General features: G+C 35.1%; 1 protein-coding gene across 8 annotated transcripts in view; it reads left to right on the top strand.

The window, feature by feature from the left end:
• Positions 1–27,389, top strand: part of SBNO1 (strawberry notch homolog 1) — an 82,477-nt gene extending 55,088 nt beyond the window's left edge. For all 8 annotated transcript variants that reach the window (XM_001364811.5, XM_007489924.3, XM_056821872.1 and 5 more), the window contains 22 exons: positions 906–1,041; positions 1,155–1,260; positions 1,375–1,528; positions 2,038–2,220; positions 2,546–2,643; positions 3,579–3,730; positions 5,227–5,424; positions 5,689–5,853; positions 5,952–6,124; positions 6,490–6,621; positions 9,266–9,401; positions 9,826–9,938; positions 10,059–10,130; positions 10,671–10,770; positions 14,448–14,522; positions 14,888–15,034; positions 15,120–15,214; positions 15,353–15,445; positions 17,319–17,456; positions 18,181–18,257; positions 19,365–19,558; positions 20,894–27,389. In XM_001364811.5, the coding sequence (XP_001364848.1) occupies positions 906–1,041; positions 1,155–1,260; positions 1,375–1,528; positions 2,038–2,220; positions 2,546–2,643; positions 3,579–3,730; positions 5,227–5,424; positions 5,689–5,853; positions 5,952–6,124; positions 6,490–6,621; positions 9,266–9,401; positions 9,826–9,938; positions 10,059–10,130; positions 10,671–10,770; positions 14,448–14,522; positions 14,888–15,034; positions 15,120–15,214; positions 15,353–15,445; positions 17,319–17,456; positions 18,181–18,257; positions 19,365–19,558; positions 20,894–21,036 (2,880 nt within the window). In that variant the 3' untranslated portion in view covers positions 21,037–27,389. The remainder of the gene's footprint in view (positions 1–905; positions 1,042–1,154; positions 1,261–1,374; positions 1,529–2,037; positions 2,221–2,545; positions 2,644–3,578; positions 3,731–5,226; positions 5,425–5,688; positions 5,854–5,951; positions 6,125–6,489; positions 6,622–9,265; positions 9,402–9,825; positions 9,939–10,058; positions 10,131–10,670; positions 10,771–14,447; positions 14,523–14,887; positions 15,035–15,119; positions 15,215–15,352; positions 15,446–17,318; positions 17,457–18,180; positions 18,258–19,364; positions 19,559–20,893) is intronic.
• Positions 27,390–27,998: the final 609 nt, after the last annotated feature.

The raw sequence follows: 27,998 nt of genomic DNA, 5'->3' as shown, positions 1-27,998 counted from the left end.
TGCTTTCTTCTAATTTTGACATTTGTTTTATTTGTAGAAAAGCTTTTCAATTTAATATACTCAAAATCGATTTTACATCATACTATGCTCTCCATCTGTTGTTTCCTCATAAATTCTTCAATTCATTAGTCTGTACCTCTTTTTTCTGATTTGCTTATATCTACTTTTCTGTCTAAATCATGTATCCATTTTGATTTTATCTTAACGAATGATGTAAAATATTGGTTTATACCTAGTTTTTGCTGAACTGTTCTCCAGTTGTCCTAACAATTTTTACCAAGTAGTGATTTCTTATCCCAATAGCCTGCATCTATATTTCTGTCAAATATAAGGTTCCTATAATCCTTTAATATTGTTTGTTGTCCATCTATTCTGTTCCACTGAGCTACATTTCTATGTTAGCCAGTAACAGATAATTTTGATAATTACTACTTTTATCATACAATTTAAAATTGGTGCTTGTAGGCCTCCTTTTATGTATTTTTTCATTTGTTCTTTTGCTATTCTTAATCCATGGTTCTTCCCAATGAATTTTTTTTTATATTTTCTAGCCCAGTAAGTTAATTTTTCTGATAATTTGATGGCATTGAATAAGTAGATTAGTTAGGGTTGTTATTTTAATTTTATTCGTTTTGGTCATCCATGAATAATTACTATTTCTCTAGTTACTTAGGGCTAACTTTATTTGTGAAAAAAATGTTTTATACTTAAGTTTGTGTAGTTCCTGGGTTTGTTTTGGCATTGTTTGGCATATTTTCTCAGCTATTTCTCCCCAATTTTAATATTCCTTCCCCAAGACAAGAATTGTAGAAACTTCAGAGACTTAGAATGGGTAGCTCTTTTTCTCCTACAAGGCTAGTGATTGTTATTTTCATGATGTTAATTTCTTGACTCATTCCTCAAAGATAGTATTTGATGAATGCCACAAAGCCAAAAATTTATGTCCTGTTGGTTCTTCAAAGCCAACCAAGACAGGCTTAGCTGTGTTGGAACTGCAGAACAAATTGCCAAGAGCCAGAGTCGTTTACGCTAGTGCCACTGGTATGGGTAATTTATTTTCCACCAATATTCCTACTATCTTCTTCCTTACAACACCCTTGCCCCTAGCACTAATGATTGGGTATCGGGGGGCTTGTCTTTTCTCTTTCCTAAAGGTGCTTCTGAACCAAGGAACATGGCCTATATGAACAGACTTGGAATATGGGGTGAAGGAACTCCATTTAGAGAATTCAGTGATTTCATTCAAGCTGTAGAACGAAGGTAAATATAGAGATTCCACTTCATCATTTTTTTATAAATGAAAATAATTTTTTGTATTAATTTTTTACTCTAATAATGTTACTGGGTTACTTTGTATTTTTTGGTATTTTTCAGAGGTGTTGGTGCCATGGAAATAGTTGCTATGGATATGAAGCTGAGAGGCATGTACATTGCCAGGCAATTGAGCTTTACTGGTGTGACTTTCAAAATTGAAGAAGTTCTCCTTTCCCAGAGCTATGTTAGAATGTATAATAAAGCAGTGAAACTGGTACGCTTGACTTTACCTAGTAGTTTAAAATTCATATTTGCTGTTATAGTCATTTTGCTTAGTGTGGTAAAAGTCTCTCTACCCATATAGCTCCTGAATTTGTTAGGTTTTTTTTTCTTTCTTTAAAAAAATGAAATTAACAAAAGTGCTTATTAGCTAACATGCTAACTGAACCAGTAGCCTTATTTTTTAAAAGTAGCTTTTAAGTTTCTACATACTCAGTTAACATTTTAAATTTTATTTATACATTTAAGCCTTATAATTGTCCTGAGTTTGGTGTATTTTTTTCTCAACTAAAAATACATTACTCTGATAGAATGTTATATAAAATTAAATGTACTTACAAATCTGTGAAAACAAGGAAACTGGAAGAAAAATTGACTATATTTGATCATTGATGCCATAGTCAAAAATTCAAATGTAACCTGGAAAAGCTCTGAGGATCTTCATTTATAAAACTTTCTATTTAGCTGTGCAGCATGTAAACTTTTGCTATTTCCTCTATTTAGTGGGTAAATGCCAGAGAGAGATTTCAGCAAGCAGCAGATCTTATAGATGCAGAGCAGCGAATGAAGAAATCTATGTGGGGGCAGTTCTGGTCTGCTCATCAGAGGTTTTTCAAATACCTGTGTATAGCATCCAAAGTTAAGAGAGTTGTGCAGCTGGCACGAGAAGAAATTAAGAATGGAAAAGTAAGTTATTAAAAGATTTCAGCTAATCAACCTCAATTTGTATGTGAGAGGTGGTGGGGAGGCTTTATTTCTATTTTCTGTAAAAAGAAGAGGCAACACTAAATAGTTTGGAAGGATCCCTTTGGCTTCTCAAGATTTTAGGTGTCTTTTGGTGGGTCTGAGATTTTTCATATTGTAGGGTTTTGATCTGTTTTTCCTGTAGAAATCTTCAAAAATATAAGTAGTTTTTGTACATCTCTATGTCCAATGTTTAACCATAAATTTCCTACATTGTCCCAGCCTCTTGTATTTTTATCTTGCACTTAATATATTTCCTTCTCTCTAGTGTGTTGTCATTGGTCTGCAGTCAACAGGAGAAGCTCGAACTTTAGAAGCCTTAGAAGAGGGTGGAGGAGAGTTAAATGACTTTGTGTCAACAGCCAAGTAATATTTTTGGTTTTATTTTTGTACTTTTAGTTATACTTGTATATTTTACCCTATAAAGTAGGAATTTTTCAGTAATTGAAATGGTTTCCTCTAATGTTTGCAGTAAAACTAATGTATAAATTCTTCACTTTTGGAAGGTTTTTTATAATATCACTCAGGTTTTATGAATTAATGTATAAGACTTTTAAGCCATGGAGACTCAATAGGTTGCCTCATTATTTTGCAGCCTGAGATTATTTCATGCACCAGCAATGTTTAATAGACTAATGATTCTGAAGCTGCAGGGGCAGGAATCCTTAGCAAAATCAAGTGTTCCGCACGTCAACAAAAACCTGTATAGCCTCAGAAAGATTGTAGGGACAAAGAGTGTTTGGGTGTGTCTGTGTCCATCTTCTGTCTGTCTCTTGGGGCACATAGGTGGTATGTGAGGCAAAACCTACAATGTGCCACAGGATAGTACTTTATGTCTTCTCTATGCTATCATCTGAATATTGTTTCATTTTCATTCAATACACAAAATAATCACTTTGGAGCAGAATATGATTTCTTGTATATTTTTACATTTATTAAATGGTTATCATGTTTTACTTGAGCTTTATTTAAAATATTTGAACATAGAGAATTAGACTAATTGGTTTACCTTATAACAATCCTGGGTGACTCAGTGGATTGAGAGCCAAGCCTAGAATCAGGAGGTCCTGGGTTCAAATATGACCTAAGATACTTTCTAACTATGGCGTGACCCTGGGCCAGTCATTTAACCCCATTGCTTAGCCCTTACTGCTCTTGTGCCTTGGAACCAATACACAGTATTTATTTTAAGATGGAATGTAAAGATTTAGAAGAAAAGAAAAATTGGTAATTGCCATTTTATTAGTATATCCTAAGTAGAGTGCCAGTTTTTAATTATTTTTTTTCTTTTCCTTAAACAGAGGGGTATTACAATCACTCATTGAAAAACACTTTCCAGCTCCAGACAGGAAAAAACTCTTTAGTTTGCTTGGAATTGATTTGACTGCTCAGAGTAACAACAGTTCACCCAGAGATAGTCCTTGTAAGGAGAATAAAGTCAAGAAACGAAAAGGTAATGCTTATAGGACATTGGAAAGTAATAAATAAACTTTAGAATCAAATAGTCCTTAAAAACTGAAGAAATTTTGAAAGCTTTTTTCACATGTCAATCCTAATACTTGCTTATAATGTACTAAATACAATTTTTAAAAACTCGTTTGGCTATTATTGGGGGGAGTTTACTACACCCATGGACCTGAGCCAGTGTCATCATCCTGCCAGTAAAAATCCAACTTTATTTACTTGATACATTGAATATCAAGGACATTTTCTAATGATCCCCAAGAGATCCGCTTTGCCTCCTAATTTGGTTCAAAAGCTGTTGAGAACTCTTAAAATGTGAAGATCCTGGCAAGATGGAACTTCCAGAACTTAAATGATCAAATTAGTTTTGAAGAGGATTGTAGTAAAACCATTCATGTATCAAGTTATCACATTGTTGAATTTGTATTTCATAACTGTTGGCAGGATCTCTAAAATCCAAAATCCTGATAGTTCAGTCACATGTCATACAGATAGGAAACATACTTTACAAAGCAATATGAAGTCCTTCCATTGGGCTCAATATTTAAGTGTCAAATACCTTCATTTGTCCTTTTATTAAGGCTATTGCTTAGAAAGGCAGCATGGCAAAAAATGGCTATCCTTGCGGTCATGAACAATTTTTCCCTCTTAAGGTACTGGCTTAAATCACAACCTCTCACTGATTGAGACAGATCTCTAGGTTACAGAAAATGTGATCTCTGTTATTGGGGGGAGTTTACTATACCCATGGAATGATATGTCTGGTCATTCCCCACTCCAATCCCCCACCAAAAAAAATTAACCATTACTTGTGATAAATCGATAAATAAGGATTTATAGCCTCAGGTGATAGCCAAAAATTTCCCAATAGATCTTGTTGCCATCTGCATTAGCAGACATTGTGTTCCATGTTAACTGAGAAATGAAAATTACTTAATTTTATTGACCTTGCTATTGTTGAAACATAATTCTACTCTGTTATTTAAACTGGTCAGATTTGTTGGACAATTGAAAATTATTTTTAGTCTTTCTCAAAATTACTTGTTGATCATTATTTAGAATTCACTATTTCTTGTCTTAAGATGAGTAAGTGTAAAGTTTTCAGCCTCTTTAATGGATTCATCAAAGAGAAATTTCCATATACCTGGATGGTTGGCACATATAGTTTAATGTGGCTGACATTTAGAAACCTCTTTTAAATTACTTCAGAATGGTAGATTATTTATCAAGATTCCATTTCTCTATAAGAATACATGTGAGTTATTTGAGGGTAGAGGCTGCTAGGCACACAGTAGGTGTTTAATAAGTAATGCATGTAGGTTATATTGTAACCTGATATGAGGGAAACTTGAGCAAAATTATGTTTGTCGTGGCAAATGTATTTAAAACGATCATTTCTTAGCATTAAATATTGAATCTGGTGTTGGGGAAATTTTAAAAATCTTTTAAGCCAACACATTTTGTTTGTTTCCTGATGCCATATAGGGGAAGAAATTAGCAGAGAGGCCAAAAAAGCACGGAAAATTGGTGGCCTTACTGGAAGCAGTTCTGATGATAGTGGAAGTGAGTCTGATGCCTCTGATAATGAAGAAAGTGACTATGAGAGTTCAAAAAATATGAGTTCTGGAGATGATGATGACTTCAACCCATTTCGGGACGAATCTAGTGAAGATGATGAAGATGGCAAGTTAACATTATTAAATCCTCAATACATTTAAAAATAATGTTGCTGTGTTGTTTGAACTTTTTTTAAAAATATAATCTTTGTGCAAGGCAATAATATAATAGAGTAAAACTTGACTGTAAAGTTTTGTTTGACCCGAGTGTTTTAGAAATAGACCTTTTACCAGTAGCCTATGTATTAAAACTGCTCAGCCACAAGCTCATCTGATGGGAATAAATTTAATTTCATTTTATCTTTGAATTTATTTCTTCTATTATGTTTAGATCCTTGGTTAATCAGAAAGGACCACAAGAAAAGCAAAGAGAAAAAAAAGAAAAAAAGTATTGATCCAGATTCTATTCAAAGTGCCTTATTAGCGTCAGGTCTAGGATCAAAACGACCAAGTTTTTCTTCTACATCTCTTGTCACTACTCCTAATAATACACAAGGTATGATTATAATTTCTCTAGAGGAAATATACATAGTTTTAAACATAATTTTTAATGAAGATTAATACTGATTCTACTCATTGACTTTCTAAATATAGCTAACAGTAATAGTAACAGCAACAGCCTTGTAACAAGTCAGGATGCTGTTGAAAGAGCCCAGCAGATGAAGAAAGATTTGTTAGACAAATTGGAAAAATTAGCTGAAGATCTTCCTCCTAATACGCTGGATGAACTAATTGATGAGCTTGGTGGCCCAGAGAATGTGGCAGAGGTAATTAGAGAGCTCTCCTGTAAAGAATCCACCTTTTTTTTTTTTTAATCTACTTTTTTATATCTTGGTTTTTTCTTTTACAATCTGGGGAATTCTTATCATTCCTTTTGGGGGGTCTTTCATAGTAGGAGAGTGAAGTGGGTATGAATCCTTCTGTAACTTGAGACAAGTAATGATTTCTGCCCTCAGAGCTCCTCCCCCCTTTTTTCCTCTCAAGCTAGTTGACCTCTTAATTCTGTTTCCATATAAATACCCTATGAGCTCCCTCCAAGTTGATGATTAAAAGTATGGTCCTTTGTATTCAACAATCTTTTACCACATGATCTCTTGCCTCAGTTGAAAGTAACCATTTTGTATTTATCCAGATGACTGGCCGAAAGGGGAGAGTAGTAAGCAACGATGACGGAAGCATATCTTATGAGTCGAGGTCTGAAGCTGATGTGCCAGTGGAAATTTTGAACATAACAGAAAAGCAAAGATTCATGGATGGGAATAAGGCAAGTTTGTCAGCCATCACTTTCTCCCAAGTTTAAAGTGCTTTCTGTGTACAAGGCATATTACTTAAATCTCAAGGGATGGTTTTATCTGGACAAATTTTGCTATTATAAATAATGGCTTAAGTAACAATAGTAGTTTTGTTTTTTCAGATAATAATGTAATGGAACTGTTTTCCTAGGAGTCCTTACAATCATTAGGGTTAATCCTTTTTTATGCCTTTGGCATATTTTCATTTGATAATGATTCATTTGAAAACTGATACTTTCCCTTTAAGCTTCATATAGAAAATCCAGGACTGACTTCTCTGAAACCACCTAAAAGCATGTTATATAACCATTTTCACTTTTTCCACTTAAATAAGGATTTTTTAAAAATGGATTCATTTGAGTCAATTGGCATAATATGTAGAATGCTTTGCAAATCTTACACCATGGGTTTTTTTTGTTTGTTTGTTTTTATTTATTATTCTTTGCCATGGGTATATTATTTAACAGTATTGTAACTGACAAGTTTGGGTACTAATGGAACTATTTTATTCCTGAAGAGATTTTATTTCATGATAATTTTTTAAATTCAAGATTAGATAAGTACTAAGTTCTTCACCAACTAGTTGTTACTGTAAGTGTCAGACATGTTTCTATCTGTAATATGTGATCAGAAAGAAAAAGGTAACAAAAATTTCTCTTTTCACACCAAATCAGAGCACCAGACATATGTAATAGCATCAATAAGGGCACTAAATGTGGCACTAAAAAGCTTCTATGCAATGCTTTCAAGGAAGAATTTATAGGAAATCAAAATTCTGTAACAATGGAGATATGATTGTTACAGAAGAAGCCACTCTCAGAATTCTGTGGGCACCTGAACACATTGATAACCATTTAAAAAAATTAATTTATTTATTTTGGGAAATGTTATTTAATGAGTTAATTTAGAATATTTTTCCATGTTTACATGATTCGTGTTCTTTCCCTCCCCTCCTCCCACCCTCCTATTGTAGCTAGTGAGCAATTCCATTTGGTTTTACATGTGTCATTGATCAAGACCTGTTTCCATATTATTGATATTTGCACCAGGGTGATCATTTAAAGTCTACATCCCCAATTATCCCCATCGACCCATGTGATCAAGCAGTTGTTTTTCTTCTGTGTTTCTATTTCCACATTTCTTTCTCTGGATGTGGATAGTGTTCTTTCCCATAAGTCCCTCAGACTTGTCTTGGATCATTGCATTGCTGCTAGTAGAGAAGTCCATTACATTCAATTGTACCAGAGTGTATCCGTCTCTGTGTACAATGTTCTCCTGGTTCTGCTCCTTTCACTCTGCATCAGTTTGTGTAGGTCATTCCAGTTCACATGGAATCCCTCCAGTTCATTATTTCATTGAGCACAATAGTATTCCATCACCAACAGATAACCACAATTTGTTCAGCCATTCCCTCATTTTCCAAGTTTTTGCCAATACAAAGAGCATGGTTGTGAATATTCTTGTACAAGTCTTTTTCCTTATTAGATGATCATACCTTTTTGAAGAGGAAAATGCTATCTTTTCTATAGTGCCTTTTAGGAGAAAGAACAATGTTAAATTTGAAAACTATATGATTATATCAGTTCTTTAGGGACACGATTAAATATTAAAGCTGAATTAATATATCCAGGACATGGTTCAGTCATCCATGATGTCAAAGCTAAAATTTTAAGAGTACATTTTTCACAGAAATACCCAAGAATATCAAATTTTCACAGTAATGTTGGAAAGGTATTTACTAAAATGGAAGTTATAAAGATTATTGATAAGAATACTCCTAAGATTTATATAAAGCAGCTAAAACATAACTTTCATTTGCACAATTTAGAAAGAGATGGAAAAATATCAAGCAAAGTGACTCCTAAAAAGAAATGGAAAGCTAGTCTCGTTTTGTGGTAGTGAATGAAGAATAAGGAACACAACATTTTTACTGAGGATGTATGTACTATAGGAGAATTATTGAAAAAGAAACCAGCTACAAATAATACCACATCTGCTTATCAAAAATATGAGAATATTATATATTTAACGTATAAACTTTTATTATAATCCATCTAACTGAATTGTTAATTCTTAAAGGACTAATGAAAAGTTCCATACTTTAAAAATAATAAATCAGTTTATTATTTTTTGATGGTATGATTTAGACAAAGAAAAATTACTGGATGATTGGGGAGAGGTGTTGATTTATAATTTGGATAAGAAAAAAATATTCCAGCTTTTTTTTTTCCTCAACCCTATTTTCTATGTTAGAATCCTAAATATCAATTTCAAGGCAGAAGAGCATAAGGATTAAGTGTCTCCCCAGGATCATACAGCTAGGAAAGTTTCTGAAGTCAGATTTTAATCCAGGGCCTCCTGTCTCTAGGCCTGATTCTCAATCCCCTAACCCATCTTACTGTGTCCTCTTAGCTGTTTTTAGTTTAAAGTAGGTATGACAAATTAATTATGAGGTTTCTGAATGTTGTTATATATACTTTGAAGTGAAAGTTTAATAAGTGCCACCAAATTCTCATGGAGATTTTGAATTTTGTAGTTCCTTATTGAGTATTCAGAGTGCTACCATCCTCCTTTTGCTTGCAGAGATATTTTATACTTTGTGTTTATTTGTTCTAGAATATTGCCATTATCTCAGAAGCTGCCAGCTCAGGTATTTCATTACAAGCAGATCGTCGAGCTAAAAATCAAAGGCGAAGAGTACATATGACTTTGGAATTGCCTTGGAGTGCTGATAGGGCCATTCAGCAGTTTGGTGAGTTATACCATATTTTACTTCCAAGTAGCAAAATTGTTAAACTAATGATTGCATAGGACAATAGTGTCAGGAACATTAATTTTTATGTTTTAGCTTGTTTCACTAACAGACTAATAAATCAGGAGACTGAATTTCTACACTTTGATCCTCTTACAGATTCAGCTCATTACAGATTCCCAATGAGAAAGAGAATGCTATGATTCAACTGCATTTTTATTTATTTACTATTGAATATTCCTACTGAAAGAATAGTGTTTCCTACCCCTAAGTTATTGTGTTGATTACAACAGAAACAAATAAATCTTTGGTTGAGTTTTTTGTTTACTTTTTCAAGTCTTACTGAATACTAACTCCACTTGACGTTAAGGCTAGACCTAATAATCTTAAAAGACATTTTTTGTTTGTTTTTTAATATATACAGGAAGAACTCATAGATCAAACCAAGTTACTGCTCCAGAATATGTATTTCTGATTTCTGAATTGGCTGGAGAGCAAAGATTTGCATCTATAGTTGCTAAAAGACTAGAGAGTTTGGTAAGTTCCTCTGAAGTAATTTTTTGGCGGGGGTAATTTCAATTTGGTGAATTCTATCTGGCTATCTACAATAAAAGGAACTTACTGTGCTATGATTTTGAAAATGTGTGTTTTTGGTAGGGGGCACTTACACATGGTGACCGAAGAGCAACAGAATCTAGAGATTTGAGCAGGTTCAACTTTGATAACAAGGTATATTTTGCTTATAATCTTATGGGGTGGAGGGGATCCCACTTTATTTCAACAAAATTAGTGAAGTCAATTTAGTATGAGAAGAATATTTCATGATTTTCATTTTAGTTCTTAAACTATGCCAAGGCAATGTATTGTTAAAACATATACTTAGTATCAAATTATATAGTATAAATTATAATTAATGTAATATGTGATACATAAATAATATAAAATATAAATTAGGATAAGTGGTAAAAATTTTGTCTGTTTTCAGTTGTAGTTTTTGAGGGTAATGCAAGAGTCTAAATCTTGTATTAAAATCTTTCTTACCTACTACTTATGCATCGACTTGTAATTCTCAAAAATTTATGGTTGAAAGCCCAGAATTTTGAGAATTAATGACATTGCTTTCAAAATAATTTGGAAACTCTGGTCAATTATACATGTTACATCTCTGATTGAGAGGCTCAATAATATGTCACAAAGCAAAATGCTAATTTTATACTAGTTGTTAATACCTACGTGTTATTTTTCCTTTTTTTTTTCTTTTCCCTCCAGTATGGTAGAAATGCTTTGGAAATTGTTATGAAATCCATTGTGAACCTAGATTCCCCAATGGTATCACCACCTCCTGACTATCCAGGAGAATTCTTCAAAGGTAAAATTTTAGTTATAGTAGAATTTAGATACAAACAAATATAAATTTTTTAAAACTATTTGAGTGAAAACAGCAAATTAATTTAATACATATTTTTCCTCTCATTAATCAGTTCCTTTTGAATTCTACCTCAAACAATTTTATTTGTATAAAAACCTTTTAATTTTCTATAATCAGAATTTGGCATTTGATCTTTCATAGTCTTTTCTTTATCATATTTGGTCAAGAACTCTCTTCCTTGTCTTTGTTAGGCATGAAAGTTATTGCCTTTTTTCTCCTAATTTTATTTCCCTTGAGATTCTTGAATTTTGTACAGTAAAATAACTTTTTGGCAGATTGATATGACATTCACTGAATTTAGATAACATTTTCATTAGATAAGCACTGCGCAATAATGGTAATGATCTCTTCCTCTGTTAAACCTATTTTATTTTTTATTTTAATTTTGAATATTTTTTCATGTTTACATAATTAATTTTCTTTCCTTCCCCTCTTCCCTCTCCTCTCCCAGAGCCAACAAGCAATTCCACTGGGTTGTACAAATGTTATCACTTGATACCTATTTCCATATTATTCATTTTTGCTATTGAGCAGTTTTTTCAAAGCCTAAACCCCAAATCACATACCCATATATGAATGTGGTAAGTGGTGTCATATGTTTTTCTTTTCATTTCTCCTCCCATAATTCTCTTAATGTGGTTAGCATTCTTTCCCATAAGTCCTTCAGGAGTGTCGTGGTTTGTTCCATTGCTACTAGTAGCAAAGTCCATTACATTGGATTATTCCACAATGTCTTACTTTCTGTGTATAGTGTTCTGGTTCTGCTCATTTCACTTTGCATCAGTTAATGGAGGTTCTCGCTGTTTATATAGAAAGCCTCCAGATCATCATTCCTTACAGCACAATAGTATTCCATTACCATCAGGTACCATAATTTATTCAGCTATTCTCCAATCAAGGGTCACCCCTTCATTTTCCTTTTTTTTTTGCCACCACAAAAAAGAGTGTGGCTATGAATATTTTTGTGCAAGTATTTTCTATTTTATTCTTTATGGTAAAATAATTCCAGTATATTTCATTAAAGCAGGTATTTTTTTGTACATTTTCTTATTTTTATGAAAGGAATTAATTTTTCTCCTGCTGGAGTTTCATGGGCAACATTCTGAAACCTTGGTTTTTGTGGGCTTATTCTGTATCTTTATTTGAAGTTATTACTCTAATTTCTATGGTTCTATAGATCATATGTGTAAAAAGCAATAACTTTGTTCCTTCCTTGATTGGTTGTTTTTATTTCTTCAGTTTCTTTTTATTGTTTTATTGTTATGACTAGCAATTTTAGGACTATATATGATACGGTCATCTGCTTTGCCCCTGTTCTTATTGGAAAGGCTTTTAAGGTTTCACCATTAGTCATTGATCTTCACTGATATATGAGAGAGAGGGTGTGGTGTGGTGACATTTTAGTCATTGAGAGCAGCTCTGTGGCTTAGTGGTGGATAGAGAACCAGGTCTGGAGTCAGGAGGACCTAGGTTCAAATTTGGCCTCACCTCCTAAGTGGAGGTGGAGATACTTCCTAGTTATATAACTTTGGGCAAGTCACTTAACCCCAGTTGCTGCCTAGCCCTTTTTGCTCTTCTGCCTTGGAACTGATAATTACTATCAATTATAAGACAGAAGGTGGTAAGGGTTTAAAAATGAGGGCAATCATTAAATTTCATCCCATGAGTCCTGAGTGAGAATTAAATTTTGCCTCTGCTTCATTAGCTTCTCTAGTTCTTCTTGATGTGGTTCATTGCTTATATGAAAGCATAGATATTCTTATTAGCTCTTTTCTTGGATATTTTTTCTCTTTTGAACCACTATGTCTATTGTTAATCTTCCATCTATTGTAGTCCCTTTTGGTATGCAAAACCAGTTTTCTTCTTTCCTCTTTCTCTTCATTTTCAAGCTTGTCCTTTTCACTGCAAGCCCTTCTTGCCCATTGTACTTTTTGAACTTTGCCTAAATTATGTTCTTTATTTTGTTTGACCTATGAAACTTGATCAGAAATAGCTGTCTGTGTTCTAACTCTGAAATAGTCACGAATCAAAAATGATCATAACATTTCTCAGTTCACTTTACCATTTTGTTATAAGCTTCTTCATCTAATTAGGCATATTTGAAATTTCCCTAAACAAACTTTGGCATAATATTTTTCCCATTTCACTGTCATTTTCCAGTAATCAAAATAAAGCAGTGTGTTTGTCATATCTGACAATTTCTCATTTCACACATAACTCTTTCTGAGAGGTGAGAAACTTGCTTCAATGTCAAGTCTGTGAAGTCACCATTGGTTCACGCAGTGACGAGCACATTATTGTGGCCTTCATGTAAACTTAGCTCTCCCATTTCTGCTTATTCTACATTACTTATACACAACTTTTCCAGGTTTCACTGAGTTCTTAATATTGATCATTTCTCAGGGTGAAATAATTCATTGAATTCATGCCACCTCTTTTTTTTAGCCATTCTCTAATCTCTAGGTCCCCACTTGACTGCCTGTTTATTAGATGGGCACATTTTAATCCCTGGGAGTAAATGCAGATCTAGTCTTATTAACTGGCTTGAAAATGAATAAACAAGTAGAATGATTCAGAGTAAATAGATATGTTCCAAATTAGCATTAACTAAACCCAAGTCCCAGAAGGCCAAAATGTTGTTATTTCATGTTTATTAAAAATCTTAGTCTTTTAGCTCAAACATATCAGAATATGCCTTTTTTTCCCCCTTTTTTTAAACCTTACCTTCTGTCTAAGAATCAATACACTGTGTATTGGTTCTAAGGCAAAACAGTGGTAAGGGCTAGGCAATGGGGGTTAAGTGACTTGCAGAGGGTCACACAGCTAGGAAGTGTCTGAAGCCACATTTGAACCTAGGGCCTCCCGTCTCTAGGCCTGGCTCTCAACTCACTGAGCCCCCCAGCTATCCCACAGAGTATGTCTTCTTGAGTATTACTTGATGGGACCAAACAAGTAGGTAGAGAATAGAATGTTGTGTTGGGAAAATGTTTATGACAATTTAAAAATATAAATGTTAGTATGTCTCTCTTGAGATATTTTTTATGGAGATTTTTGTTAATCATCTCAATTTTCTCCATTATTCTTTTCATCTCCCCCAGAGCCATCTCTTATTCTCATATAACAAATATTTTTAAATAAAAAAGGCAAAAATCAGTAAACATGATCAGTACATTGAGGGTGTCTGAAAAGATACGGAATGCGCATGTTCAGAATTTTTCATTTGTCCCTTTTTTTGGTGACTATTTTTTGCCTTTATATTGTTGTAGTCACTGTGTATATTTTCTTAACTCTGTTATCATTTCATGTGGACTGTTCCATGCTTAGACAGAGTCCTGTGTGGATTACATTATATATCCAGATTTATTTCCAAAGCTACCAGAGTACAGAAGAAAAGGACCTTTCTAAACACTAATCATTTTTTCCTTTTAGGCATCTAACCTTCACATATCAGACGTATACCAATCATGTTAAAAACGTTGTGGCCATTGTGTAAAACTTATTTTTCTAATGGAGGCTATAGGACTCTAGGATTTTAGAGCAATAGTAGATATTGATGGCCTGTGGTTAGGTAATAATTTATCAAGGATGCAGACCACAAGATGTTTATTTTCTTTTAGATGTCCGACAAGGATTGATAGGAGTGGGCCTTATAAATGTTGAAGACCGCTCTGGAATTTTGACTCTTGATAAAGGTACTTCTCTTGACTTTGTTTATATATATAAACTAGAATTCAGTATTTTAAGTTAATAAATATTTCCGAAAACAAAAGATGTGCTTTTGGCAAATGCTTTGGGAGAATCCAAGAATAAAATGTTCTCTTTTTATTCTATGTACACTTATGGGTAACTTAGTTAAAATTTTAAGTTTTCTGGCAAGTGGGTTTTATTCCATTGTCTTTCTATAAGGCATTTTCAGATGAGAAGGGGGTTGTAGAAGTTAGGGAACTATATATAAGAAGAAAGTGAAACTTCAGGTGGTTCCTGAAGAATGACTAATGTATGTTTTTGTCCCTTATTATTTAAATTAATTGGGAATTTATTGTGACTTCCTTTTCAGATTACAATAATATTGGAAAATTCCTAAATCGTATTTTGGGTATGGAGGTCCACCAGCAAAATGCCTTGTTTCAGTATTTTTCAGACACACTTAATGCAGTTATACAAAATGCCAAAAAGAATGGTAGATATGATATGGGTATTTTAGGTAAGTAAGTTCAAAGTGAAGTTATTAAATAATGTTGCATTTAGTGTTAATTTTTTCTTAAGTTAATTTTGTTACTCTTTTAAAGATCTTGGTTCTGGAGATGAGAAGGTGAGGAAAACGGATGCTAAGAAATTTCTAACTCCAGGATATTCAACCTCAGGCCATGTTGAACTGTACACAGTAAGTGTAGTATACACATGTATGTTAAAGTTGAATATAGTACATAGAGGAATATCCATGGAAGACTTTATTAAAGCATTTTCAGATATCTCACAGTGATACTCATGTTACTCATGTTTTTACCTTGTTTTTCTTTAGATCAGTGTAGAAAGAGGAATGTCATGGGAAGAAGCAACCAAGATCTGGGCTGAACAAACAGGACCTGATGATGGCTTTTATTTATCGTTGCAAGTAGGAAATTTTAATAAGTGTGAATAATTGTAGAATACTTTTATGAAACTTTTGACTTCCTTTTTGTGGCAAGACAAAACAAAAAACATAATGAGCTATGACTGTGTTATAGTAGTTGTCTGAATACTAGGGAAACAAATAATAAGAAAATATCTCTACGCTCAAGGAGGTTACAATTTAATAGGGAAACATAATACACAGAAAGGAGATTGGGAGGTTAGTGTTGGATTAGAACCAAAACTCTGGGTCAGAATGTCAAAGTTTAGAAAGTAGCTCTGCTAAAAGTGAGCAAGAGATTTTTAGTCATGAAAAATAGTCCTCTCGAGGGTCTATTTTTTTAATAGTGGCAGAACAGAGGGATGGTACAGATTGAGAAGGTCACTGGCTCTGTTGGATAAGAAGATAGATGAGGCACAGCCAGCAATAAGGCCCAGAAGGGAAAGTCATTGTACTCTTGACCATATCAGAATCAGATTTCCAAAATGGAAAGCAAGATCCCATTGTTTTACAAATATCCCTGTTTAATTTCTGAAACCTAAAGTGGCATAAAGTTGAGGCTAAAGTGATATTGCTGGAAACCAATTTGTTGGGAGGAGAGCCGTTGTCCCAAGGATAAGAAAAGAACTCATTATTCTGACTGGCTAATTAAATCTCTAGTGAGACAAAACCTCAGAAACCTTCCAGTCATGCTCCTTTCCCTGAAATGACTGAGTGCTAGCCAACTATACCCTCTACAGTGGTACTTACCCAGTTTTTGAAGTGGGTTCAGGTCATTGGATTATGAAAGTGTGAGATAGCTTGCTGGAAAGAACCAGAATTATAGACTGACAAATGATGATGAAAGCTAGAGGATACATTGATATTTGCTTCTAGTTTTGTTTAAAACTAGTGAAATCAGAAGGAACTTATTAAAGGATTCATTTTGGGCCAAGCACTAGAAATAGAAAGAAAAACAAGAATAGTCCCTGCCCTTGAAAAGCTCCTATCTTAGGTTCTCAGCAAACGTAAACAGTAAAAGAATTTATGTACACATTCTGTCTGTGGCATGTTCTTAAAGGCCGTGGTCAGACCTTCAGTCTACTTTCACTTATTTGGTAGTGTCAGGAAAAGGAGCAGCAGATGCTCACAATCAGTCAAAATTTCATTTGGCTGTTTAGTTCCTTTAAATGTGAGATTTTTCTCTAGTGATTTTAAAATGGACCTGTTGTTAGTGGACATAAATCATATTAACCTTGTAATTCTTGATATAAGTAAAACCTGAAGAAAGATGGAAGATGATTCACAGGTTCTCCTTCGAATAACAAAGAAAGGAGTCCATTTTATTGTATGTCCGAAAGCTTCAAGGAATATCTTTGCATGAGACATTAGGTCATCTTGTAGTGCTATACTAAGAATAAATATTTGCAGAAAGATTACCATGGAAGTAATAATTGGTTATACCCCAGACCAGTGGAAAACAAAAATGTGGAGACATTTTGTGAAGAACATGCTAAAACCATCCAAATCAATCATTGTTGCTTGGAAAATGCATAAGCATGAGCAGATACCCAGATGCTTCCTTCCTAGATTACTTAGTGGAATAGTCCCAGTCCTAGAGAATACCATAGATGAAATGATCCCTTTTAGTAGAGAGGAGATGTTATCCAGCACAGCAGCTAACCATTTGGGATGGTTATAGCATAAGCAACTAAAAGGCCAAAGTCATTTTATTTTTTAAAATGATGTATAAAGCACATATTTTATATAAATGGTTTAACTAAATTCAGTGCATCTTCCAAATTTGGCTTCAAGGATCAATAACAATAGAACAAGTATTTGCCTTTATGGCCCTAAAATATTTTATTATAATGATGTATCTTGACTTTTTTTATAGATAAGAAATAATAAGAAAACTGCCATCTTGGTGAAAGAAGTAAACCCCAAAAAGAAGCTTTTCTTAGTTTATAGACCAAATACTGGGAAACAGCTGAAATTGGAGACTTTGGCTGATCTGAAAAAGAAGTATAAGAAGGTAATTTTCTTACATGTTTATCCATGAGTTTGGAGACTTTGTGAGCTTTCCTAAGTAATTTATTTTTTAAATGGCAATTCTAGTTTTATTAAAGATATATGAAGTGATCATCATGAGATGATTGAGATTTTAGAGTAACAAAGGCACCTTAGAAGTCATTTTGTTTTACCTATTTTTACAGATGAAGAAACTGAGGTAAGACAGTTTGCCAATGGTCATTCACTAATTTCAGATTATAAATTCAAATTATTTTTTATCTATCGTGGATGCTGTGGTGCCAGCATGTTATACCCAGGAGCCTTAACTGCATTTTACATTGTGATTGAAGTTCCACTAATTGCTGGTTTGGATGCTTTGGAAAGGGTTCTTGAGAAGAACGTTATTGGTTTCTAATACTGGCAATTTAATCTTTGATAAACCTCTTTGGAGACATCAATTAATTCAGTTACCAGTATCTACCATAACTTTTTGTATGGCAAAAATAAAGAAAGCTATTTCACACATCTGTTGCATAGTGGTTATTAAGTATCTACTCTGCCCTCATTACTCTGCTAAACGTTGGGGATATGCAAACAAAACAGTCCTTCTCTCTAAGAGTTTTCCCTCTAAGACACAGGAATCAAGAAAGGCTTCATGTAGAAGGTATTCTTTGACCTGAGTTTTGATGCAAAATGAGAGTAATTGCTACTATTACCTAATGACAAATTTTGTCTTAATTTTGCAGGTAGTTTCAGATGATGCCTTGGCTCACTGGTTAGATCAGTATAATTCATCTGCAGATACATGTACTCATGCATATTGGTTAGTATTTGAATGATTTTTTGAATATTTGACAATGTAATATCATCGCTATTTTTCAATTTTCCTTTTTCTTTGTATTACTCTTGTGATTTAAACCACAATTTCTGAGACATAATCCACATAGAACTGTGAATTTTAGTAAATAGTGCTTGAGTAAGTAAATGAATTGCAATAAGAATATAACAGAGTTTCTAAGCTATTATATGTTGAATTTTATTCTGCTAGGTGAGTAAATTGCATTTTCTAATGAGGATGAGAAACCATTCCCCTAGGTTACTATGTATATTTAAAATTAAAATTCAATGGTTTCTACTGTTTCAAATGTATCTTTTATGCCCTAAAATAACCTGCCAACTTGGGAAAATGTGGCCCATTTTGTGAAAAGTGATAGAAAAAATTAGGCCTAATTTTTTATCCACTCATTTTTGAACAAATGACTTCCAGTGAGCAAAACATTTCTTTGGGAAAATGGTACTGTGTTGAGTGTTAAGAACATCCTTCAGATTTTACATTGAAAGAAACTAACCTAAAAATCGGCCTTCTGGTAATTTCTGCTTTTTTGAATGATCCAAATGCTATAAGTTGACTTCAGTGCTTTAAGAATCTGAAGTGTTGTCATTGTGAATATAAAACATCAATATTATCTCATCTCTTGTGCACTGGGCTAGCTCCTAGTCTCTGAACAACCCTAATCTTTTCATCTACTCTTTGCTATTAAAATGATATTCAGAACATTGATTTTGAACTCTTTCTACCTATAATTTTATTATGCATTATTAATCAACTTCACACCTTGATATGATTTACCATAGGCGCACTTGAATAGAAACTAGTTTTTGCATTTTTAAATAACTTCTCATCTTTCACAATTTTATGAACTATATATAATCTTCCGCAGGAGACTGAAATTGTCTTATGTCTTCCTTATTTGAATTTCTTTAGTTTTACTAATAACTAGTGTTTTAAATAATATGTCACTACTTATTAGGCAATAGCAGAAATTGCAAAACAACATTTATTCCGTAATGTTAACATTTGAAATAATGAAGGCAAAATAAAAATGTATTAATCTGTTTCCCTCTCTCTTCCTCCCTTTCTCCCTCCCAGGAGAGGCAATTGCAAAAAAGCAAGTTTGGGATTAGTTTGTGAAATAGGTCTTCGATGCCGCACCTATTATGTTTTATGTGGTTCTGTGCTGAGTGTTTGGACAAAAGTTGAGGGAGTTCTAGCATCTGTCAGTGGCACAAATGTGAAGATGCAAATAGTTCGGCTACGAACTGAGGATGGACAACGAATTGTGGGTAAGTTTTATTTATATTGCTACTTTATGTGGTATAAAAGAAAACCCATTGCTTTCTGGCTTTTTAATTTTAAATTTTAATTATTTTTTAAAAATAAATGCTCCAGAGGCAGCATGAGGTAATAAGAGCACACTGGCTTCTGCTTTGCTTTCATTCCTCCCCTTTGGTACATAACTGACTTTGTATAGACCCTGAACAAGTTACTCACTGCTAGGAATAACAAAAGGAATTCCTGCTAGGAATTCCCCTACAGCTCTGTAGGCTTAGGTCCAAACTACCATATAAAAAGCCTTCAAAATTAACTTTAATTTCTAGCAAGGTGATTAAAAAATGGACCTGAAATCACAAAAACCTAAGTTCAAATCTGGTCTCTGTCTCTTACTAGACCAACCTCTCTTTGTTTTAGTTAACACATCTATAAAGTAAGGATAATAATAGTGCCTACTTATCTGGATCAAATGAAATAACCTACATAAAAGGAAACATTGCAATTATTATTATGTATGATACTAGCTGCTATTATCACTATTTTTCCAGCCAACATTGCCATTTGGCCCCTTTTTTTCTGCTTTTCCTGCCAAGTGTAGAATAGACTCCTGCTAGCTCTGTACTTCTGTTATAGTTGGAGTCCTGATCTGTCTCCCTTCTCTTTCAAGCGTCTGGAGTCTCCTTTTCTTTGCTAGCCTTAATATAGTGTGGAATGGAGACACAGCCACTTGGCTCCACTAATTATTCCCTGGTAAAAGGCATCATGTTGAAGGGAAAGTGTTGACTGGAAGTTTGGGAAAATGTCATAGTTATTTGCACTTTGATTTCTCTGGGCTTCTTACTCTTTTGTAAAATGAGGCTAATGGTATCTATCCCATCAGGTGGTGAGGCCTGAACTTGAAAGCACTGTGGAAATTAGCTTTCTGTTATTGTGGTTCTCAATAAGACAGGAGTAGTTCTACTGCTGCCTTGATAGTACTGCTGTCTTTGGGCCAAATATACCTTAAATGTGCCAATTAGAATCCAGATATGGCCCAGAGAGGTGATTGTGCTAATATAGTCCAGTTTTTGGTCTTCACTCTTATTGAATTATGTTGCTACCCAGACTTGAAGGGGAGAATCCTTCCTCTTAGGTATGTTACTGAAGAGATAAAATAGCATCTCCATCATCAGCTTTTTTAGGTATTGTGATCTTTGGAGGAAATCATGATTGATTTTTCTTTACTTATTTCCAATCCACAGTAGGTAGGTGTGCGTGCGCGTGCGCGCGCACACACACACACACACACACACACACACACACTATGAATTTTTCAAAGCCAACCTCTGGTTTATTTTCAATTACAGGTTTGATCATTCCTGCAAATTGTGTGTCTCCCCTTGTAAACCTTCTGTCAACATCAGATCAGTCCCAGCAACTTGCAGTTCAACAGAAGCAGATATGGCAGCAGCATCACCCACAGAGCATCACCAATTTGAACAACTTGTAAAGGAATAGACTTACAGGCTTTGACATGGATGTTTCTGGAAAAGCTATCCAAGCATATCATTTGCATAAAAATCAGGGACAGATTCCAAAGAATTTTTTCAGTTGCGCTCTCTCTGGTAATATTTTGAGAATGAGGAGGTACCTGGAAAAGATGGCCAAACTGAGACTCAAGCGATGCTGACGGTGGTGCAAATGTCCTTCCCGACATAGGCTTTTCCTCTAGTACTTAACTTCCCATTTGCTTTGACTTTGGGCAAGCTGGGTTTTTTTTTTTAATGGACTGTTTGTTTGTTTATTTGTTTGTTTTTATTTCTCAAACTAAGACCATAATTCGTGTGAAAATGTGTGGGCTTTCCCAAACTGGCTTTACCTTGATTTTGTCCTTCTGCGCTCAGGGTTTACGCAGGACATCCATGCCATGGCTGGGAAAGACCTCCCAGGATGCATGTCTTTTGAGTCTATAGAGAAAATCTGTTGGTTTTTCTTTTCAACCTGTGTAAAACAGGTTTAGAACTAAGCATGAAGTGGAAATGGTTGCATATCATGCATTCAGGTTCTTTCCCAGTTTCTGTTTTGACAGTGCATGTCTTTGAAAGCATGCCATAAGCAAAAGCCCACCAGAGTTAGGGAGCAGAGAGAAAGCCAGTAGAACATACAGCTATGGTTAGTGTATTGTTAGAGGTTTTAGACCCAAGTACTGCTTTTCTCCCCTCCTCCTCTAAGGCAAAGTCCACCACACGGATGCCCTTTTTTGTAACAAAATTCTTAAATTAAAAATTAGTTCATTGTAATGTATTAATATTCCTAATGTGCTGCAAAAACGGCTCAAAGCCTGTTTTTCTCAAGATGGCATTTTTCCTTAATTGGAGATGGTTATGGAAACTTAAGTGCAAATTGACCTCTATCTCGCAAAACAATCCTCTTATTTTTTACTTCATTAATGTAATTTAATTTGTCACTTGTAAGATGAAACCTTACTTGAGCTGTAAACTAGACAATGGGGGAAACACTTGAGGCTTCTGCTGTATGTGCTCTTTGTTACCCAGTAACTTGAATACTGTTTAATATGTTGTAAGACATTTGTAGAGTTTATCTGGAGCTGTTTAAAATGGTAATGTACAAATGTGAATAGTCACTTATCTATAATATGGGTAAGTTTTGTTTTGCTTATAATAGTAAATGTTTATAACAAGTGAGGGACAATGTTTGTCTTTTTTTTTTTAATTTGCTTGCACAGGTTGCACTATTGAAAACTTTTGAGATTGTATAAACCTGTCCAGAAAGCTGCAAGACACCAAAATCTTGTAGATGTCAAATAAAAGTTATTGTACTAACAAGAAGTGGCCTCTTGCTTAGGCAGTCATCCTTTTAGCAACTAGTTGTACTTTGGCCAGCCTACAGAAATAAGTGTTGCTTCAGCACTCCATTTAGTGGTCTATTCCAGTGTAAATAAGCTTTTCCTGCTGGGACGTGATGATAGTTGGTAGCACTGATCCATACTTGGACAAGGGCAATTTCCACATTGTTTCTTTTAGTCTTCTGGCATTCACCTGAAGTAGAGAATTTGTATTGATATAAATAGTTTGGTGCTTTGGTGGAGTGCAACCATCTCTTTGGTGCCTGGTGTATTTTCTTTAAGCTCATACTTGGTTACTTGGACATTTCATCTGAGTTTACTTAACATGCCTTCTAATGGTATTAAACTGGGAAGAATGATCTGTTCTCTTTTGGTCATTTATCTGATTGAAGAAGTCTTTGTACTCCAGTGATCTCCTCTTAGGAGCACACAAGGACTTGAGCTTCTGCCTAGCACTAGAGAGCTAAGAGCAAGATGGCAAGATTGCAGGGCCCAGGGTGGGGCAGGCCCCAGGGTGACTAGAGATGAGAGATTCTGAAATAAAAACAAACTCTTCCAGCAGAAAGACACTGTAAAAGAGTAGGCCTCTGCTGGCTCCTAGCCAAATTTCCAAACAGTTTTTTGTTTCTTTGATGGTGGTTTTTAAGTAGATCATGTTTTCCTCTAAGGCAACACTAGAATAGATCTTCAGTATGTTGTTAAGTGACACTATAGTTGCTGTATTTAAGTTTACTCTTAGAGCAGTTAATCTTGCTGCAAAGGGGTGTGATTTGTGATAGTGTTTCTCAATTTCTCTGTAGAATGGTGTATGTGGGTGTGTGTCTGTCTGTCTGCACACACGTAAATACACACATACATTTTTTAAATGACCAAAAAAATTGTCCCCTGAAAATTTCAGAAGTGATTGTGATGCTGAAGGTTCTATATTTGAATCCTCAGTGTGGCAAAACAAAAAATCTCAATTTTTGCAGCCCATAACTTTTGTGTTATACTGTAATGGTGACATTCAGGTAGATCAGCCTCAAGGGTAGGTAAGGATCCTCAGCCCCCGTTCTAAGAATTGATTTCCAAAGTCTCAAAGTTAGATGAGTCCTTTCTTAGCCAGAGTAGCTCAGCCTACCATGTTGGAGAGGATCAATTATCTGATTGCTCTTCCTTTTCACCAGCATGATATTGAGCTCTGAATTTGTGTCCTTTAAAAAAAATAGAATTATGGTTTAGGGTGTTTAGAGCTGTTTCTATATTTTTGAATTCCAGACCATACTCCTGTGCAAAAAAAACTTTTAGATGCTTTCTTTAAATTTCCTCATTGCCAGAGAGGTCTGTAATTCAGAATGTCCAAATATGTCAACCAGTGATTCATATTTATAAGAAAATTAGCAAAATATCTCTTAACAAAAACACAGCTTCATTTTCTCTTTTATGATCTTAGACATCATAACGTATACCGTTTAATTTTCCAAAGAATTTCTAGTTATCCAACTCCAGGTATAAGCTCTCTCTAGACCCAGTATTAGTTCAAAGCTGCTATCAGAGGCTAGTAACATTTGGGACAAATAAAGGCCACTACCTTTAAATTGTACAGCATTAAAGCGGTTGCCAGTGGACAAAAGCATGCTTTACCCCTGTGACAAGGAAACTGTCATCTCTTCAGGTCAAGACCAAGCTTCATATGTGTCAAGATGGCTAATTTAGATGATTTAATTGGATTGGGGTTGAGGCAGTTAAGAGGACAAGTGTTCTCTAACCTTGACAGTTACTTTGTCTTTTGGCAGGCAAGCCAAAAAGCTGCCAACTTAGTAAGGAGCAGAGCCTATCTGTCCAGAGAGGTGTGAAGGTGTAAGGTGCCAGCAAAGAGCTTGGCGGGGAGGGAGCAAGCCCAGAACCCTGAGGGCCTCTCAAATAAACCCCTCATTTCTGCTTGGTTTTCTTTCTGCCTTGCTAGGAAGATGGAAGCTGTATAACTATGAACTAAAATGGATATAATTGGAGATTCTGTGAATTAATTAAGGTATTGTTATGTTCTGCACTAGAAAAGCAATGACTATTATACCACCTGAGTGTTCAATATCTCCCTTGATCTTCTACCCTCTGGTCACCTGAGGCCCTCAAGGCCAACTGCTTTAATAGCTAAAACTTGAAAAAGCTACCAGTTCTCTGGTCAGAATACAGTGTTTTTTAAGGGCACATAAATGAAGGAAACTTGTATCTATAAACATGCAGCTCAAGTTAGCAATTCCTTTCCTGAGTACTTGAGGTGAAATCCCCAAACCCACTCTTAAATCCTCCCCTCTACTAGATGTGTACAGAACTCTGTGTATATAGACATGTTGAAATTACTCAGTTGAGGAATGTAAATATTTTTTGTAAATGGAGACATTTTTCCCTTCTAGTTTTGATTTCCCCCTTTCCTTCCCCCCTTTGTCCTATTTATTCACTTGCTGTACTACAGGGCATGGGAGTTTTTTTAATCTAGAAAAATGTGAGGTAGTCTTAGCTGAATTTCTCCAAATACTTTTTAAGATTTCTGTTTTGCATCCTTACTTCTAGAACTTCAGCGGTTTTCGTGTCTTAATATTTTTAAACATGCCTGTTTCTCATTTTTGTTCCAAAATTTATACTGTGCAATGCATTGGGGGTGGGGGGTGGACTCGTGCAATTTCTGATATTGTCATCACGTGACCATTTATGCTCCTTTATGTTGATCTTTTAATGCCATAATAAGCTCTTAGATTCACTCTTATCACAGACTTCATTTTGAGCTCCTATCTTCGGGGCATTTGGAGTGTTCAGACTTCATTTTTAAGCAAATTAGGCTTATTCCTCTAACCCTTGCACTTTAGACCCTTGATTCAATTTTTACATCCCTGATGTGCAACAATTGAAGAGTAAGGTTGACAGTCTAAAAACAAACCATGCATGGCCCTTTTGTCACCGCCATCCTCTTCTAATTCTTTAAGGAGCCTCCACAATCAACACTTCCATTCTTGTGAATAGGAGGAAGAAAATGGTGGTCACCTTTTTTCTGCTTGTGTATGTAGATGCATATTGGTTTTTAAAGTTTTGAGCTGATAATAAAGTTTGAGTTCTTTGAGAAGCCAAGGGTCATGGCCTTCTATAGTAGCATATTATTGTGCTGTCCAGCTGTACATACTAGAGACAAAGCCTTAAATTCATGATTTTAAGTGGTTCGGTATAATGAAGAATGAGTAGGAAGCCATTTACGGCTATGTTAGACTTTTCACCTTAATGGGCCTAGGAACTAATAACTGCATTTGGAACAGAAATGGAGGCATTTAGCATCACCAACCAAACAACAAATCAAAAACTGGATGTTTGTTTTTGCCATTATGGACTCCTTACCAGTTTTTCCATGTGGAGAGAAGCAGTGTTATTGTTGTTTTGGTCTTCCATAGCAAAGGCTACCACCAAACAGGTGGTTTCTGGCATAGTGGGATAAGAAAAGCCCCCTCAGTAAAACTGCCCAATTTAGATCTTTATTTAGTGCTGGGAGAATTGGAGGAGAAAAGAAATCACTACCTTGGAGGTGAAACAAGCCCAGTGTACCAACACGCCTTTTTTTTTCCTGGTAAGAAAATAATTTTAGCTGTTTTTAATGTATAGCAAAGGCTTTCATTCATGACTGGATTTTAAGTAGGGCATTAATATCCCAAGAGTCAGGAAGATCGTATACTTCTTGACTCTTACGATGTTTAGGAAATCTGTTTTAACAAGATTGGGCTACTCCTTTTATTTGATAAAATCCTTTTACAAATACCTCCGGTGCCTGACCTTGTTTAAACACTTTCCCCCGCTCTTGTCTCTCTGCCTTCCATCTACATACAGTAAAATTGAAATCTTGTGTTTGTAGCATCATAAATCCCATTTGTGGCGATGTCTGACAGCACAACTATAGCACACTCTACCTTAACTACAGAATCTAGCAAAGAGGAGGAAGCTCAGAGAGAGAAATCAGTTGAGTTGTCATAGAGAAGAGGGCCAAGGGCAGGGAACTGAATTTCTGGTGGTCATCACATTTGTTAGACAGATTCATATTCAGGGAAGTCTGCAGTCTAGGGAACTTTTCACTCCTAAACTCAGTGTTGCTAGGAACTAAGATGCTTGTGCCGAGTCCTGGGAGGGGCCCCTGCTTGCCCAGATGAAACATTTCTAGTCAAATGCACCCTGGGAGTTGGGGGTGACAGGCAGCACTTTTGATAGTATTCTAGCACTTAAGAGGATAAAGAGACTTGAACTATTGAGATGTTTTTCTTTCTGGCCTTGACTTTTCCAGGCAGAGAGAACTTTTCATGAGGTACATTAACGGTCTAACTGTTGTGAGAAAAACCATCCATCTCATTGGGTTATAAGGAAATTGCAAAACTGCTGATCCTTCTCAGTGACCACTTGTATCTACCATCATTCCATGAGAGGTGGGAAGAGGTACTTGTATCTCTGCAGTAAGATTTGCCCTGGTTCTACCTCCAGCAAAAGAGATTTTTATATGTAGGCCTAGAACCTCCTTCTGATTCCAAAATGGTGCATCTTAGAGATGACAAGTGATGGATTCCAAAGATGACCTTCCAACCAAGGCAGATTGTGACTTTTGCTGACTTCTTGTTTTGGTTGCTTGTTGTAGTTGTTTTTTGTTTTTTTTAATCACCCTTTTTATATTTCTACTCTGTTTTTGGAATCTGTCATTATGTAAAGATTTCTCACTGTTTTGGTGATGCTGCACTGCTCCATGCAACTTTCTCATGGTGAGACAGTTCTCTGAGTGTCCAGAATCTGCTGTTTGCACCATTTTCATTTTTAACTTAACAAAATTGGAATCTCATGCAATAAAACATGTACTGGATGCATTTAGCAGGGTTTATACTTGTAAAGTGAAAAAAGATCAACAGTGGGACATTATGGAATCTGTATTTAGTTTTTTGTTGGGGGCTTTTTTTGTTTTGGGGTTTTTTTGTAAAATTATTAAATTAAACTGGCTAATACTCTGGAGTCTTTGGTGTCCTTTATGAGGGAAGAATATTTTCAGTAGCACCTGTTTTTAGATTGGTGGTTGCCACAGTTACCTTTTCATTTTTAACTGGTAAATGAGCATCTGTAGCATTTCTTAGGAGGGGGGGGTCAACTGTCTCAGATTAGTTTGTATCAGATTAAGCTTGATGAATTATAAGATATCTCAGAATCCTTGGATCTTTAATGTTAGAAAGGATCCTAGAGATTATCTAGCCCAATCCCCTGATTTTACCAAAGCATAATAGCTCTTTCCATAGCATAAAGGATATATGAAATCTGCCACACACAAGGCTTCTGGCATTGTAAGATCTGGAGAAGGAAAACATTTCCCAGTTCCTCAGCATGACTTGGGCATCATCTGTGGTTTTTACTATGGTCTCACCTCAAATTAGCCCTGCCTAAGTGGTAGAAGCAGTTAGGAGGCTCGATGGATATGGATCCCAGGTCTGAAGTCAGGAAGACCTGAGTTCAAATCTAGCCTCAGACACTTCCTAACTGTGACTCTAGGCAAGTCACAACCTCAATTCTCTTGCCCTTGCCATTCTTCTGCCTTGGAACTGAAACACGGAGTATTAGTTCTG

This window comes from Monodelphis domestica, chromosome 3 (assembly GCF_027887165.1).
Source record: "Monodelphis domestica isolate mMonDom1 chromosome 3, mMonDom1.pri, whole genome shotgun sequence".
In the NCBI taxonomy this organism is placed as follows: Eukaryota; Metazoa; Chordata; class Mammalia; order Didelphimorphia; family Didelphidae; genus Monodelphis; species Monodelphis domestica.
The sequence above is the reverse complement of the archived record's forward strand: the minus strand, read 5'-3'. Positions and strand labels throughout refer to the sequence as shown.